At 38.8% G+C, this 17,881-nt stretch overlaps 1 protein-coding gene across 15 annotated transcripts in view; it reads left to right on the forward strand.

Annotated features, from left to right (window-relative positions):
* Positions 1-17,881, forward strand: part of TRIM2 (tripartite motif containing 2) — a 193,769-nt gene that overhangs the window by 69,304 nt on the left and 106,584 nt on the right. For 9 of the 15 annotated variants that reach the window (XM_082391519.1, XM_082391520.1, XM_082391510.1 and 6 more), the window contains 2 exons: positions 8,185-8,288; positions 8,531-8,698. In XM_082391519.1, coding sequence (XP_082247645.1) covers positions 8,185-8,288; positions 8,531-8,698 — 272 coding nt within the window. The other 6 variants (XM_082391522.1, XM_082391521.1, XR_014244519.1 and 3 more) reach the window with 5 other exon arrangements.

The following is a 17,881-nucleotide window of genomic DNA, read 5'->3' on the forward strand; positions in this document are numbered from 1 at the left end:
GAGGGACCAGGAATCTGCATTCTACCAGCTCCACGATGCTTCTGCACACTGAGGTTTGAGAACCATGTGCGTGATGGGGAGGCACTGAACAGTGTAATGCAATGTAGCGACTTGCTGAGACATTGATTTTTAGAGAGGCTGGGGACATTATAGGGGATCTACTGACAATGTCCCCCGGGAAGCAGGGAGCTGCTTCCTGTTGCAGTAGTCCATGTGAGCTGTTACAAGTGCCAGAATTAAGAGTGATGCGGTGGAGTAGAGAGGACGTGGCAGATTTATAACACGCTTAGGAGGGAGAGCGCAGGACTTGAGGACCAAATTGAACTTCCAGCTGTTTGACTTGAGTGATGTAGGGGGGATGTAGTGAATGGTTAAAGCTGTGGCCTCGGAGGCTACACAGCCTTGGGTTCCAACCCCAACACTGCCACTTTCCTACCCATACAGTTGGGGAAGTTACTTCACCTCCAGTTGCCCCTCTCCAGCCCTCCACCTCTGGTAACCCCAAGTCTGATCTCTTTTCTGAGTTTGGTTTTTTGTTTTTTGGTTTTTTTTAGACTCCACATATAAGTGAGATCATACAGTATTTGTCATTTTCTGTCTGACTTAATTCACTTAGCATAATACATTCAAGGTCCACCCATGTTGTTGCAAATGGTAGGATTTTTCTCCCTTTTATGGCTGAATAATGTTCATACATGCACACACACACACACACACACACACACACACGGCCCACAACTTCCTTATCCATTCATCCATCGATGGACACTTAGGTTGTTTCCATGTCTTGGCTGTTGTAAATAGTGCTGCTGTGAACATGGGGGTGCACATATCTTTTGAGTTAGGGTTTTTGTTTCCTATGCAAAAATACCCAGAAGTGGAATAGCTGGATCATATGGTAGCTCTATTTTTAATTTTCAAAGGTCCCTTATACTGTTTTCCATAGCGGCTGTACCAATTTACCATCCCACCAACAGTGCACAAGGACCAACAGTCCACATCCATGCCAGCATTTTTTATCTCTTGTCTTTTTCTTGATGGCCCTTCTCATAGGCATGAGGTGGTATCTTGTTGTGGTTTTAATTTGCATTTCCCTAATGACTAGTGACGTTGAGCATCTTTTCACGTGGCCTTTGGTGAATCTTCTTTGGAAAAATGTCTATTCTGGTCCTTTTCCCATTTTTTAATTGGGTTATTTAGTTTTCTGCTACTGAATTGTATGAGTTCTTTATGTATTTTAGATATTAACCCCTTATCAGATATATGGTGTGCAAATATTTTTTCCCATCCTGTAGGTTGTCTTTTCACATTATTATTATTATTATTATTATTTTTAAATATATTTATTTATTTTATTTTATTTTTGACTGTGTTGGGTCTTCGGTTCGTGCGAGGGCTTTCTCTAGTTGCGGCAAGCGGGGGCCACTCTTCATCGCGGTGCGGGGACCGCTCTTCATCGCGGTGCGCGGGCCTTTCACTATCACGGCCCCTCCCGTTGCGGGGCACAGGCTCCAGACGCGCAGGCTCAGTAGTTATGGCTCACGGGCCCAGCCGCTCCGTGGCATGTGGGATCTTCCCAGACCAGGGCTCGAACCCGTGTCCCCTGCATTAGCAGGCAGACTCCCAACCACTGCGCCACCAGGGAAGCCCACATTATTTTTATAAATTTATTTTATTTTATTTTTGGGTGCATTGGGTCTTCATTGCTGCACGTGGGCTTTCTCTAGTTGCGGTGAGCCGGGTCTACTCTTGTTGTGGTGTGCAGGCTTCTCATTGCAGTGGCTTCTCTTGTTTGGAGCACAGGATCTAAGTACGTGGGCTTCAGTAGCTGCGGGTCATGGGCTCTAGAACACGGGCTCAGTAGTTGTGGCCCACGGGCTTAGTTGCTCCACGGCATGTGGGATCTTCCCGGACCAGGGATTGAACCCATGTCCCCTGCATTGGCAGGCGGATTCTTAACCACTGCACCACCAGGGAAGTCCTTTTCACATTATTGATGGTTTCTTTTGCTCATTGACAGAAGTGTTTTAGTTTGGTGTAGTCCCACTTGTTTATTTTTGCTTTCCTTGCTTGTGGTTTAGGTGTCATATCCAAAAAATCGTTACCAGAGCTCAAGTCAAGGAACTCTATTCCTGTTTAATTCTAGGAAGAAATTAAACCTGGTTTCAGGTCTTATATTTAATCCATTTCAAGTTAATTTTTGTCAGTAGTGTAAGACAGGGGTCCAGTTTCGTTCTTTTATGTGACTATTCAATTATCCTAGTACCAAGTTTTTTCTCGCTTGAGTATTCTTGGCTCCCTTGTGAAAATATTAGTTGACTGTATATATTTGGGTAATTTTCTTGGCTCTTGATTCTGTTCCATGGGTCTGTTTGTTTTTATGCCAGTACCATACTGTTTTGATTACTATAGCCTTATATTATAGCTTGAAATCAGGGAGTGTGATGCCTCCCTGCTTTGTTCTTTCTCAGAATTTCTTTGGCTATTCAGGGTCTTTTGTGGTTCCATATAAATTTTAGGAATGTTATTTCTACTTCTGTAAAAATTGCCATTGGAATCTTGATAGGAATTTCATTGAATCTATAGATGGCTTTTGGTAGTATTAACATTTTAACAATATTAATTCTTCCAGTCCATGAACACAGAATACCTTTCCACTTATTTGTGTCTTTTTCAATTTCTTTCATCAATATCTTGTAGTTTTCAGAGTAGAGATCTTTCACAAACTCCTTGGTTAAATTTATTCTTAAGTATTTTATTGTTTTTGATGCTATTATCAGGGAAATCAACATCTTTGTTTCTTTTTCAGAAAATTCATTGTTAGCGTATAGAAACGCTACTGAACTTTGTATGTTAATTTTGTATCTGCATCTTTACTGAATTCATTGAAATCAGCCGTGGTGGTAGCATTTACACAATAGAAATGGGCCAATGCTACAAATCAGAACTCCTCCCCCAGCCCTATAGCCCCTGCCCCTCAAGAGCCAAATTACCAGGACAACATATAATCATCCTTAGCTTTGAAGGAATGGAGGCTCAGGAGAGCTCAGGAAGGAACCCAAGCCACCTGTGACTCTGATGCCCCTGCCTTTTCAATTGCACGACGATTCCTCTTCATCTAAAATGTCCTTTAACTACTGTGGTTTTCCAAAGTTGAGATATATGACATCTCCCACACCTGAAAACATAATGCATGCCCACTGTGAATGAGTTATTGTCTTACTCTAATATTGAATTGCAAAACAGTCCTGAAGGAGTGGAAGGAAGTGGCTTAGGGCATCTGTTGATTCCTTGAAGCACAGGGATTATTTTTCCCTGCACTGTCAGAGTTTGCTGACTAGAAGTCATGAGCTGGTTTTGTCAGCTACTAAAAAAAAATCATTGAACAAAGGGGAAGCCTGAAGAGGTGGGAAGGAGTGAAAGAATTACAGATGAATTGTTTCAAATTATGCAATTCATCCACCATACCTTAATGAATCCTTGGGATGTGTTGAATGAACCGTTCATTTGTACTCTAGATCAGTGTGCTCTCTTGTCATATCAAATGGATGTGTAAAATCACTTAGCATGAGTTCAGAGGCTTTACAGGAAGGTATATTTTTTGCCCCTCTTCCCTGCCTCATCTCTGCAAACCAACACCTTCCCTCCCTAAAAGGAAAGGAGAGCATGCTAATTTGGCATCTGAGGTCATTATAGGAACCCTGTCCCCACCCCTTGAGAATCTCATCCTTGGAAACTCCTCTTGCATTTCAAATGTAAAAAGATGCCACTGTTATTTACTGAGTGTCAGGCACTGCGCTGTGTTGTAGGATGCATCAGAGAACAGGACAGATGTTGCCTCATCCCCCAGGGAGCTCATAGTTTAGTGAGGGAGGCAGTGAACCAGTTAAAATGGAGTTTTCTGAAAGATTTAATGGAGAAAGCATGATCCATGTGAACCCAAAGGGTAATTATCCTCACCTCAGAAACCTGATATCCTAATGTCCAATTAGAAGCAATGTGTGTATTTAAAAAATATATAAAGGGTCGGGAGAACCAGGTTTTATTCTTTGCTCTGTCTCTTTCCTACCTTTGTGATATGCCTAGCTTCAATTTCTCATCTATAAAATGGAATGATAATATTTATCCTGCTAACTCTTGGGGTTGTTATAGTGAGCGCACAAGAGAATGTATATGAAAGTGCTGTAAATATTACTGAACACTTCCTTTTCCCATGATGTAATGTGGGTTGTAATTTACTCAGTCATTAATAATTCATTTAGGGACTCATTCATTCAGCAAACATACATTAAACACGTACTTGGTTAAAGATCAGCAAACATACATTAAACATGTGCTTGGTTAAAGATCCTGTGTTAGACCCTATGTTTGGCTCAATTTCATCCTCTTGCATTATCCCATTCTAAGTATCTAGTTTCATTTAGCATTAATTTTCTTACTAAGTTGGAGTGGGGGTGAGAGAAATTTACAGTTATTGATCCCCTATTTCAATCCAGGGACCTTACTTCTGTCATCTTCCTGGAGGCAAGGGCAGGAGCACAGATGAGAAGCTGTTGGTTTGAAAATTCATTCTGTGCTTCATAGGCTAGTTTAAAATCTGGGATGTCTGGGGAAAACAAGTATAATTATCTTATGGAATTGTTGTCAAATTGTTTATAATTACTTTTAAAACTCACATTACTCATTTTACTAGCCAAAATCTAACCATCAAGTGAAATCTTTTACATCAGAGTAGACAGGAAAAGATTTTATAACTACTGTATATGTTTTATGTTACATTTATATTTGTTATGAAAGAACTAGTTTTCATTATTTAGAATACTTTGTGGAGGGTGGGGAAATTTTCTATAGACTAAATAGTATTTACTAAATATTTTAAAGAGGGACTCATGACCCCAAATTATTTCTAACTTCTGGAATTTCTGTTTATTTTATTTTGGTCGCAAGACACTTTTATTTTGGTCCCAAGACACTTTACAAACACTTGGACTTTGGGCATTTCAGCATAATGATACTATGCTGTAGTTCTTCATCATTACTCAACATTAAGATCTTTGTAGTTTAACTGCTAGTAAAAATAGTCAGCATTAATTGTCCCTCAAGAGTATGCTGGTAGATTTCCTTTAATCCTTAGGAGTAACACTATGTTCCTGCTGTACTTAAAAAAACACAAAGTTTTTTGTAAAAACAAAGAAAAATGATGATCAATAGCTCTGACAGGACAAAAGATGCTCATAAGAATCAAGTGTTGTTACGAAAATGCCAACCCCAGCTATTTGGAAACCGAGCCCTGTGGCTTAAAGAGAAAGATTTTTTAAAACAAGTATAAAATTTAAATGGCAATGCCTGTTGCATCTAGCTCTTTCAAAAGTATGTAAGCAATCTGGGACTAACAGATGTGCCTCCAACCCTGTGATTTTTTATTTACCTGTGGGGCAGCAGACTCAAGCTCTAGTTGACTTGAGACCAAGAATAACAGGGGGGCCAACACATCGGCCTGGAGCTTGGAGGGGGTCGGAGAACCTCCTGCCAGCAGTGTGGTCCTCTGCAATGCAGGTGTGTTGCTCTCATGGCAGGTACTGAGCATCCTCACATTCATTTCACACTGGGCAGAATCTTCCTTCTCCTTGGTCCAAGTGGTACTGGTACAGAGTCCAACTAAATGTCTTCCCAAGTTTTAAAATTATACCCCCAAGTACAATTCTTTCCCATTTATACTGACACTCAAAAATGTGTGTTTATTTCCGCAGAGAAAAAAAAAGTGCTAGTATTTTTTGCTCATATATTTTCCTTCCTTCAGCATCACCTCTATTTTTTCCAAAGGACAATTAAATCTCTTTGACTAAGGCACCCCTGAACTTCTACTAAAGCACGTGTCTCCATTTTTCCTTTCATTTCAAAACTCAACTGCTGCTGCCTGCAGAGCCTTCTCTGAATAGAATAGGCTTTGTCCTCAGCAGGATGGACCAAAGTTTAAATAGAAGAGGGCAGCAGGCAGGTTTAAGGACAGCAAACCAATGCTCATGTACTCTGTGCAGATGCTTCTTACTCCCCTCCCCGTTTTCAGTATTTCTTTCCCCTGCCTGTATGTCCTCTGAGCCATGGGTGCACTTCCAATTTTACAAAAGCAGGATCTAGAGCAGCCTGGGTTTTTCTTTACGGTCAATTCTTCTCCAGTCTCACTGGTAGGACTCTTTTTTATTATGTTTCTTTATTTGGTCCTCAGTTCTTGATCCCACTAATAATTTCCATGCTTCTATTTATCAACCTGTTTTTTTTTTCTTTTTTTTTGGCTGTGTTGGGTCTTTGTTGCTGGGCGCAGGCTTTTTCAAGTTGCGGCGAGCGGGGGCTACTCTTCGTTGCGGTACGTGGGCTTCTCACTGTGGTGGCTTCTCTTGTTGCTGAGCACAGGCTCTAGGCGTGCGCGCTTCAGTAGTTGTGGCTTGCGGGCTCTAGAGCACAGGCTCAGCAGCTGTGGCACACGGGCTTAGTTACTCTGCGGCATGTGGGATCTTCCTGGACCAGGGCTCGAACCCATGTCCCCTGCATTGGCAGGTGGGTTCTTAACCACTGCGCCACCAGGGAAGCCCTTTATCAATGTTTTTGATGAATTAAGTTTTTATTCTTGAGAGACCTGGCCTTGCCCCCACTACCTTTTAAAAAGTATTTATAAACTGAGCATTTTAGAAGAATTGTTTCTTTTCCTGGTCCTTCGGTTTTGCTGTACCTGTTAACCAGGTGTTACTCAGACATCAGAAGGAATGACCAAAAGCTAATACAAAGTGGGCACATACCTCCTTCAGGGGCCAACCACCCCTTTCCCTGCCACCCACCAACAGATGCCAACACACCATTTTTAGAGTGTTAGCTGATCCCATGGACTTGAATACTATAGGGATTCTGTGCAGATCAGGTATAAAGATCATCTCTGCTGAAACATCTGAAATAAAGTAGAATCGTTTGTCCTGCAACCTAGAAGACATTCTTTTGAGGATCTGGATCTCAGAGTTTTGTTTCATGTTAGGAAGAGATAGAGAGGCGGTGAGTCATCTTGTTAGGGTCCAGGATCTCAATAAAGCAACTACCCTGTAGGTCTGGTGAGAACAAGGTGATAAGATGGTCCACCCAGCAGTTCTGTTGTTGATTTTGTTCTGAGTTTAATTACATCGCAGTTTTACTTCCTAAATGCAAAAACCAGTTTCAGAAGAGTCTACCTGTTCCTAAGCAGTCTAAGCATGAGCTTGACATTGGCCATCGGCAGTATATCTTTTCTACTGTTTCCTGAGGCCCTGCATTGACCTCTAAAAACAAATATCAAGTTGCTATTTTGAATATGAATGAAATGATAAAACTGAGGCATAGCGCTGTCTCCAACTATGAAAGTTTAAACCTCCTTCCTGGTCATTTCTGAGCAAAGTTCCTTCTGTTAATATTTGCATGGTCTTATTAAAATAAGTTATAAACACTTCATTTGAAACAAAAACAAACATCTGTTAACTGTAGTCACCTTAGCTTTATTTTTTCTCCTGCTTCATCTCTTCCATAAGAAACTCTAGAAGGATGAGAGTATGACTTGGATTAATTAATTTTCTTTTGCCTTTCTTATTTATTTAATCTAGAAAACATGGTCAGGATATCTTTTACAAGAAAGATACACAGCTTATGAGATACCGAGTCTTTGAAAATAAATCACTCCAGTGTATGAAAATCAGTCCGCTAGTTTTATAACATCTCTGACCTTACGATTTGTTAAAAGTGCTGGAAGTCAAGTGTCCAGGTGTCTAAGAGCTGCTGAGTGAGAGGGTGGGATTTTGGCACAGCTCTCAAATAAGGCCCGCTCCCAGAAAGTGTCCTCAATTGTAACATTAGTTTTTATAATTGTGTCTTTGTGAAATCTAAATATATTTTAATCATGTTAATATGCAACTATAGTTTAATAAGAGAAGATTGGTATTTTCCCCCCAAAAGGTGATTTTGCAAAGACTTTACAGAATTGGTCTGGAAGAGAAGTTTAGTAGAATATGGATTAAGTCAGGGGAGGGGTTCCTCTTTTTTTTTTAAGTGTAATTTAAAAAAACATTACATTCTCAGGCTACCTATAGAAGACTGAATGTTCTCTTGCCGAAACTGAGAAATCTAACTCTCTATTGTTTAATTTTCTGTGGTTTTATCGTTTATTTTTAGGAACCAAAGGAAGAAATAAAGGGGAATTTACAAATCTTCAAGGGGTAGCAGCATCTACAAATGGGAAGATATTAATTGCAGACAGTAACAACCAGTGCGTGCAGGTATGGCCCCTAATTGTATACCTTTAACCGCTTACACTGATAAATAGATAGACCTGCATAGTTTCCTACTTAAGACTTAAGATGCAAGGAAAGAAAGGGAAGCTTATGATGTGTGTATAGACTTTTCTTCAAATAGAGTTTGCATGTTCTGACCTGTAGTACTTATGACAGATGTTCTTGCCTGTCTTTCCCACTCATTTCTATGCTAGTTCACATTCCAATGATTGTAATTTGTTTTCCAGATATTTTCCAATGATGGACAGTTCAAAAGTCGTTTTGGCATACGAGGACGCTCTCCCGGGCAGCTGCAGCGGCCCACGGGAGTAGCTTTGCATCCCAGTGGGGACATAATCATTGCAGATTATGATAATAAGTGGGTTAGCATCTTCTCATCAGATGGGAAGTTTAAGGTAAGATTAACTACAACTGGCCAGTTGAGAGAAGGGACAGGAAATACAAGATGAAATTGTCTTTTTCTTTGGATCTCAGATCCAATAAAATATTCAGTTTTTCATATGTAAAGACATCTTGACTTCATTACATCTAAGTTTAATGAAGTGAGAGTCACAATGACATTGTCATAAATCTACTCATGTATAACCTAAATGTGGCTTCATTTTATAAAGCAATTAGTTTGCTCAGTTGCTTTCTTTTATACATTTTTTAAAATATTCTTTTCCATTATAATTTATCCCAGGGGATTAGATATAGTTCCCTGTGCTATACAGTAAGACCTTGTTGTTTATCCATTCTAAATGTAACAGTTTGCATCTACTAACTCCAAGCTCCCAGTACATCCCTCTCCCTCCCCCACTCCTTCTTGGCAACCGCAAGTCTGTTCTCTATGTCTGTGAGTCTGTTTCTGTTTCATAGATAGGTTCATTTGTGCCATATTTCAGATTCCATATATAAGTGATATATGGTATTTGTCTTTCTCTTTCTGAATTACTTCACTTAGTATGATAATCTCTAGTTACGTCCATGTTGCTGCAGATGGCATTATTTTGTTCTTTTTAATGGCTGAGTGGTATTTTATTGTATATATGTACCACATCTTCTTTATCCATTCATCTGTCGATGGACATTTAGTTTGTTTCCATGTCTTGGCTATTGTGAGTAGTGCTGGTATGAACATAGGGGTGCATGTGTCTTTTTGAATTATAGTTTTGTCCGGGTATATGCCCAGGAGTGGGATTGCAGGATCATATGGTAGTTCTATTTTTAGTTTTCTGAGGAACCTCCATACTGTTTTCCATAGTGGCTGCACCAATTTACATTCCCACCAACAGTGTAGGAGGGTTCCTTTTTCTCCACACCCTCTCCAGCATTTGTTATTTGTAGACTTTTTAATGATGGCCGTTCTGACCAGTGTGAGGTGGTACCTCATTGCAGTTTTGATTTGCATTTCTCTAATAATTAGTGATGTTGAGCGTCTTTTCATGTGCCTACTGGCCATGTGTATGTCTTCTTTGGAGAAATGTCTATTAAGTTCTTCTGTGCATTTTTTTATTGGGTTGTTTGTTTTTTTGTTGTTGAGTTGTATGAGTTGTTTGTATATTTTGGAGATTAAGCCCTTGTCAGTCACATCATTTGCAAATATTGATATTTTCTCCCATTCTGTAGGTTGTCTTTTTGGTTTTTTTGTGGGTTTTTTATTTTTTTTTATAGTTTCCTTTGCTGTGCAAACAGCTTGTAAGTTTGATTAGGTCCCATTTGTTTATTTCTGTTTTTATTTCTATTGCCTTGGGAGACTGACCTAAGAAAACATTGGCACGATTTATGTCAGAGAATGTTTTGCCTGTGCTCTCTTCTAGGAGTTTTATGGTGTCATGTCTTACATTTAAGTCTTTAAGCCATTTTGAGTTTATTTTTGTGTATGGTGTGAGGGTGTGTTCCAACTTCATTGACTTACATGTGACTGTCCAACTTTCCCAGCACCACTTGCTGAAGAGACTTTTTCCCATTTTATACTCTTGCCTCCTTTGTTGAAGATTAACTGACTGTAGGTGTGTGGGTTTATTTCTGGGCTCTGTATTCTGTTCCATTGATCCATATGTCTGTTTTTGTACCAGTACCACACTGTCTTGATTACTGTAGCTTTGTAGTATTGTCTGAAGTCTGGGAGAGTTATGCATCCTGCTTTGTTTTTTTCCACAGGATTGCTTTGGCAATTCTGGGTCTTTTATGGTTCCATATAAAGTTTTGGACTATTTGTTTTAGTTCTGTGGAAAATGTCATGGATAATGCTTTTTTTTTTTTTTTTTAATACCGTCAGGTTTACCTCAATTCAATGAAAAACAACAACCTTTAGAAAAGGTTATTAAGAGGCAATTTATATTTCCCAAATTAGCCTACAAGTTGTCATTTATGAAGTTCCTTCTACTTTCTCAGTTCCTATCTATCAGTACTTTCTGTGATAGATGATATGGGAGAAACAGAATTAATAAGACATTGTCCCTACCTTTTAAAACTGTAGAAGCCTTTTGAGGAAAAAATACAAATACACAAGAGATAACAGAAAACAATTCATGTCAGCCTTTAAGCAATCATAAATTGTTTGGTACAATCTAGAACCATAGTGTTATAGTATATGATATAGGAATTGGAGGGAAAAGAAAACGGGGGCCAGCTTCATGGAAAAAATGTGAGTGAGCTACACTTGGAGGGATCCCATCATTTGCTGCACTTGCTGTTACTCCCAGCATCATCCTCTGTTTCTTCATCTGGTCAGTCACTGAAGAGTAGAGAGCCCTTTGATGACAACAGAGATCTCTCTTCTAAGGTGTCATCAAAGAATATTGTCATCCAGCCCATTTTCTACATTTGTTCACAAGAAGATTATGAAACACTTTGTCACAGGTATTTTGAAGGCCATGTTCACTATGCCTTCCACATTCCCCCGTCCAGGCTACTCTTTCTGTTGACAACATCAGCTTTAACTCAGATCAAACCGTTGGAATCCCAGCTCTACGGTTTATTAACTGTTTGGCCTTTGGCAAATTATATGACTTCCTTGAGCCTCGATAGCCTCATATTTCAAATTTGGATTTAAAAAATCTGTCTTATAGGATTTGGGTAAGGGTTACATGAGATTTTATTTCTGGATTGTATATGTGCCTTGTATGAAATAGGCATCGAAGAAGAGTTCTTTTCCAGTGCCTCTAATGACCCTGCCCAAAACATGACGTCTGTTTGATCAGCTGTGATTTTGGCTTCATGACCTCATACCACCTCCTGGTAGTCACTCCTTCTTTGTCCAAACTTACAGAGATGATGCTCTTCATAATCGATTCTGGAATCCAGAAGATACACGAAGTTCACTCATTAGTCTCTTATTGGAGGAATTTATATTTTCCTTTTTAAAGTCATTGGATCACCACAGTCACCTCATCATTTTTATTAAAAGAAGTTACTTATGTAATTATTCACCCTCAGGTTGGAGCCTCTGTTTTGCATGGGGCAGCATGTTTTCAATCTAGGAGAATAAAAGCTGTCATCTCTAATTCTACCGTATTGCACAAGAATCTTCAATTGTCATTGATTTGTTTTGTCCCACTAGAGATTTGATGACTCTGTATGATGGCCATATACACAGAAAGTTCTTTTGCCTTTCTGCATTTCTAACTTCCTCCCCTTCTTTTCTGTTTTCATAATTGTATTTGTGGTAAGACATACCCAAATATGACAGGTTTAACATCAATAGAATGAACACTCTTAAGCGACCTCTTGAAAATACCCTTTTAGTTTGGAGACAACTCATTTGTTCTGGTTTCATACCCTAGCAAAACTATGACCTGTCTTTTTAAATTTAGAAACTAACACTAAAATAGTTATTGAAACAGTTTTATATCTACTTTATTGAAATATTTTGTATCTAATACATTAAATTGAAACAAAGGTTTTATATTTAAGAGAGAAGGGTTTCCTAAATTAAGCATTTTTCATTCAGTGGTTCAGTGTTCTAAATGTAATAGGCTTTCTTCCTGGAAGAACTGGATTCTGATAGTTGGAATACTGTTGGTAACAATTGGAATAAACACGGAAGAACACTCATGCCCCCTAGAGGATTGGGGGAATGGATATGGTGTAGTTTCATCATATTCCCTTTTTTTAATAGATACTGATCAAAACCCAAAGGGTAAAAGGATAGCAAGTGAAAACACTTTTGTAGTTTAATGGGATTTCCTCCAAGTCTGATGACTATGACCATAAACAGAGAGAGACTCATTTTCTTCTTCAGTGGAATTCAGTAAAATTAAACAGGTGCTCAGAAAGACAAACTTTTAACACAAATGTGGATTCTCTGTATTTATTCCTAGTAGTTCTAGGGATATAATTTCTTATCTGCTTTTCTTTCTTTTACTCACCAACTTCTTAGCCCTGATTTTCATTCCTCTCTGCCTCGAATTTTTTCCTTTCCATCTTCCCTCCATCTAGGAAACTTTTGTGAGCCCAGAGCAGATACAGAGACCCCTGGCCACCACATATTCTAAAATATCTCATCTCTTCCCTCTTCAATTTAAGGACCTATTTGTTGAGTTAAATACTTTCATTTAACTTTTCCAAAGCCAGGGTCTAAAATATCCTTGCTTATTGTTCTGTTTAAGATGGCGGACACATTGTCAGGACACATTGTCTTATTCCACTTGGTAGAATCTAGTGCAGCTAAAGGGGGAGTGATGAAAGGAAATGGAAGGAAAAGAGGTTTTGGTTCAGCATTTAAGTTTCTTCTTTTAGACGTGCACTAGTTCTCATTATATAATAGAATGGCACTGGCCCCTTATTTTCTGTTTTTATGCTACATAGTTATCATCCACTTGGTATTACATGGCTGAGTCATTCTAAGTAACAAACACTGTTCATAATATTAAGTAGTGATAATATTCTTGTTAATACTCAAGAGTTTCCTCTCTTCCTTTTGATCTCTACTGACATATCTACCATCTGACATGAAAGAAAGTATATAATATTTTTTGCAAGCTATTATGTTATAGTCTCTGATCTTTGGGCTAGATCGCAAAATCAGAATTAAATTAACCAACAGATTCCCTTGCAAGAATGCCAGTGTTTCCTTCCTAAGTAAATGTACCTCTTTATTCTAAAGAGATCAAATCTGAATCTCAGTCATTTATAAACTTACAAGATCCTACAAAGTCTGAACCTCCACTGTGGAAAGGTCCCCATCCCTCTCCCCATACTCTCTCTGCACGTATCTTCATGTGTTTGGGGGAAAGAAGATAATCCTGCCAGTCAAGTATAATGTCAGCTGGATAGGGTGGTAGAGAAGGAGATCGTGATTGACAGTCTCCTTTATCCTTCAGAATCTGCATGACCCAGGAGGTAAATAGCATAGCTGCCAGTTTATAGATGAGGAAACTGAGGTTCAAACTGGTGAAAGAAAGGATGAATCTTGCTCTGAAATTTTGATCCTGGTCGACTGGACTAACTGTGGTGTCATAAAAGTAATTAGGAAATCAGGAGGTGCTAATTTGGAGTTTCTTTTTTATCTTTTTTTTGGTTTTTTGGTTTGACATTGGTTGAGTTTGAGGTGATAACCTGTAAAATAGGCCATGACTAAAGATATGGATTTGAGAATCTTACACATGGAGGTGAAAGTTGATGCCATAGCATAAATGAGATTTTAGAAGTGTGTAGAGTTGCACTGTCCAATATGGTAGCCACAAGCCACATGTGGATACTGAGTTCTTGAAAGGGGGCTGGTCTGAATTGAGATGTGCCATGAGTGTAAAATACACACTGGATTTCAAAGACTTAGTCCCCCAAAAAGAATGTAAAATAGCTCATTAATAATTTTTATATTGACTACATATTGAAATGGTACCTTTTGGTTATATTGGGTTAAATAAATATATAACTAAAATGAATTCTCCCTGTTTCTTTTTCTTTTTTTGATGTGGCTACTAGCAAACTTTAAGTTACATATGTAGCTTATATTACATTCCTATCAGACAGCATTAACAGAGAGAGGGAAAATAAGGAGACTAAAACAGAACCTTTGAGAATGTAATTTTTTTAGGGTTTAAATTTTTAAGTTAAAAAGTAACAATGCAAATAGATTTTTCAAATAGGCCTACAGAGAAGTATAAAATAAGAGTTCTTCCTATCATCACTAATATCACTTTGGGAGATATAAACACTATTTGGTTTCTTACTTTCTCTTCCAGGAATATGTATACATACAAACACATCTTTAATACAGATGGGCTCAGACTACACACTGTTCTGTACCTTGCTTTGTTCAGTAACATATCTGAAGGTCCTTCATAAAAGCACAGAGAGATCTGCTTCGCCCTGACCTTTTCCATCCTGGTGCCGGGGAGGACTGCGGTTCTTGCCGTCCCTGCCACCTCCCAGTCCCTCTTGCCCACCGCTCCCTCGCCTTGGGTGCTCCTTCTCCTTCCTTGACCTGTCTCATCAGGTCATTGTTCCACATGGCTTCTGAGATAGCCTACTGAATTCTCCCAAATCTACCAAATTGAACATTTGACACCAGTCACTTTAAAAACGTCACGGTAGACAGTGCAACTGAGATGTTGTTGAGGGTAGGCGCTGTGTCTAACTCATCTTTGTCTACCAGGTGCCATGTAGTGGGTGCTCTATCAGTGTTTGTAGAATTAGTGAATAAATGGGTGAATGAGTAAAGTACTACTTTATAAATACTCTAGAAAATGGAGGTAGAAAAGTAAAGGTATAAGACATGATGTATCTTGCAACAAACAGACATTTATATACATACTATAGTCTAGTCAGAAAAATGAGTAAGATTTTAAATGCATATGGTATATGTTTAATAGAAATCTAATGCTTTTCTGTCATTTTAAAATACTGTGAAAACTGGAACCAATCATCATTATTACCCTGTAACAATGCTAGACTTTGGAAGTTAATATATTGAACAAATATTTGTTGAGTACCTGTTAGGCACCAAGAAGTGTGCTAGGCTCTGAGTACACAGTGCTGGATAAAACAGACATGATTCCCACCCGTGTGGAACTTAATTGTAGTAAAGTTCAATGGCAGATGCCTCGCAATTTCGATATTAATTACGCCATATAATAATGACAGTGACTCCTTCCCTTTAATGACCGCTTAACATGTGCTCTGCTCTACACTAAACACTTTACCTACTTTATTTTATTTAATACATATTCCAGAAATATCAATGGAAGTGACTGAAGTCATTTTTTGACATTTTTAATATATAAGGAATCTGAATCTTAAGGAAATTAAATCCATTTGTGCTGTATCAGGTGTGTCTGAAGCAAGTGACAGGTGTGGGACGTCTTCCTACTCCTCACCCGGTGATCTCTTGCTATACCACACTGCCTCTTTACAAGGGAACTGTGGCCCTAGTTAAGGAGATTCTAGAACATTTTTGGTAGTGATTCCTTAAAAAAATGATTTCCTATAAATATCGGTAACAGATAATGGATGTGACAAAGACAGTTTTCCAAGACAGACACTCATTGTGGCACTGTGCACCTCTGTTTGAACAGTCAAGTAAATGTTTGCTGACACCAGTGTCTGTCTTCATGTTCTGTAGTGCTTTCAACTTCATTTCTGCACTTGTTTCTAACAGACAAAAATCGGATCAGGAAAGTTGATGGGGCCCAAAGGAGTTTCTGTGGACCGCAATGGGCACATCATCGTGGTGGATAACAAGGCGTGCTGCGTGTTTATCTTCCAGCCAAACGGGAAAATAGTCACCAGGTTTGGTAGCCGAGGAAATGGGGACAGGCAGTTTGCAGGTACACTCGATGGTAATATGTAAACCCCCTTTTTTATGCCTCTTCTGCTCACATTTGCATGATGTTGGAGCATGTTGAAGACGCCTCATCCCCAGAGTTTTTGCTGGCTTTGGGAAAGATACTGGGGATGGAAACTAAGCGAAAGCATGGTTAGATGCTGCTCAATGACTCCGCCCACAGTAAGTTCAACTGCAGCCCATGTGTGGCTTTTATTGGTGGCAGTTTACAACTCAGAAGTCTAACTTTCGAATATTAACATTAAATAAAATATAAGCTTTAATAAAATATTTTTTAAATAAAAATGTTTGAGGAACCATGGAGAACCTCCTGGTTCCACCTAGCTTTATTTAAAGAGCTTCTGAATGAGAGTACTTTTCACCTGTCTAGGTGATTATAAGAGAGCAGGAGTTTAGAATATTTGCTAAGCACAGGAAGGGCGGTCTCTTTTCCTTCTTTTTCTGGTGTGCCACTTTGCAATCACTTCCTTTTTTACATCTGCAAGAAGAGGCTGAAAACAGTTGATTAATTTTCTTTTGGAAAGGATGCTTTTGGCAATTCACGTTAATTTGCATAACCTTTCTTTTATGCTTTGTCTCCAGTTCTGCCAGGTTCTGAATGTCACCCAAAATTATAAAGTATGGGTTTCTGCTCTACTTGAAAAAAATGTTACATATTGGTGCTAAGAGTTACTATGTCTCTCCTCAGTGAGAGCTGAGGGTCCTATGTGACTATCAGGGAAGCTGGCAGATGTGACTTTCAGATGGTGGTGCGGAGAATGAATCCTGTTGCTTATTGTTCATTCCACTTCATGAGGGCTGCTGGAACTCTTAGCTTGATCTGGAAGAAGGCAGAGTAGACAGTCACAAGTGTAGAATGCTATCGAATTCATGTTATCTGGAGCCAGAGGTCAGGCTGAATGACCTTTCAAGGACTGAGTTTACGATTCTTTGTTCTTTCTTAAATAACTAAGTTAATATATGAAGTTTCGTAACTACTGTGTTGTTGTAATCATTTTAGTTGTTATGGTCATCACATATTTTTTCCTATCTTTATTTCAGGTCCCCATTTCGCAGCTGTAAATAGCAATAATGAGATTATTGTTACAGATTTCCATAATCATTCTGTCAAGGTACCATAAACACATCAATTGTTGTTAACTTTTAACTGCTTTTATTGAGGACTCAGTCTGGGAGAAAACATAACACTCATATATACCCACAGAACCTAGGGGAGGTAGCCGAAAAGAGTAGATTTTTGTTTCTCCTTAAAGATGCGGGTTTTAATTTGGACATACAGACTTTGGCGAGTCAGAAAAGTGAACAAAATATGGTGGCAATAAGTTTCTTAATTTGAAACTGGTGTAAATGGAGATAACTTGAAAATGAAATTCAAAAAAGCAATTGCTTGAACTTAGAGAGGCAGAGCTTTCTGAAGCTTAACGTTTCGTGGCTATTCAGTAAATTAAAATGGATCACTTTTTTCAATTTTCTGCATTATAAGACCTTTCAAACAAAATTAGATATCAGGACTCTGCTACAGCAACAGATGTGGGGAGGGAAATAGCCCTGGCATGCATTCATGTAGTGTATTTCATACATCTTAGAATCCTTTCACACGCTTGGTGTTCCTGAGAAAACAACTCTCACCCCCTCTCCCAAATAGAGTAGTACATCTTTCTTACTAGGTAGAGGAGAGAAGAGAGATTTGACCTTTATTATGAGCAAACCAGGAAATACTAAAGTGATTGAAAACCAATGTCTCACTTACTGAAAAGAGAAAATGTTTAATAACATTCTAGACCAAGCTTCTCAAAGTGTGATGTGT

The sequence above is a fragment of the Balaenoptera borealis genome (genome assembly GCF_965194805.1).
Source record: "Balaenoptera borealis genome assembly, chromosome: 4".
Taxonomy (NCBI): domain Eukaryota; kingdom Metazoa; phylum Chordata; class Mammalia; order Artiodactyla; family Balaenopteridae; genus Balaenoptera; species Balaenoptera borealis.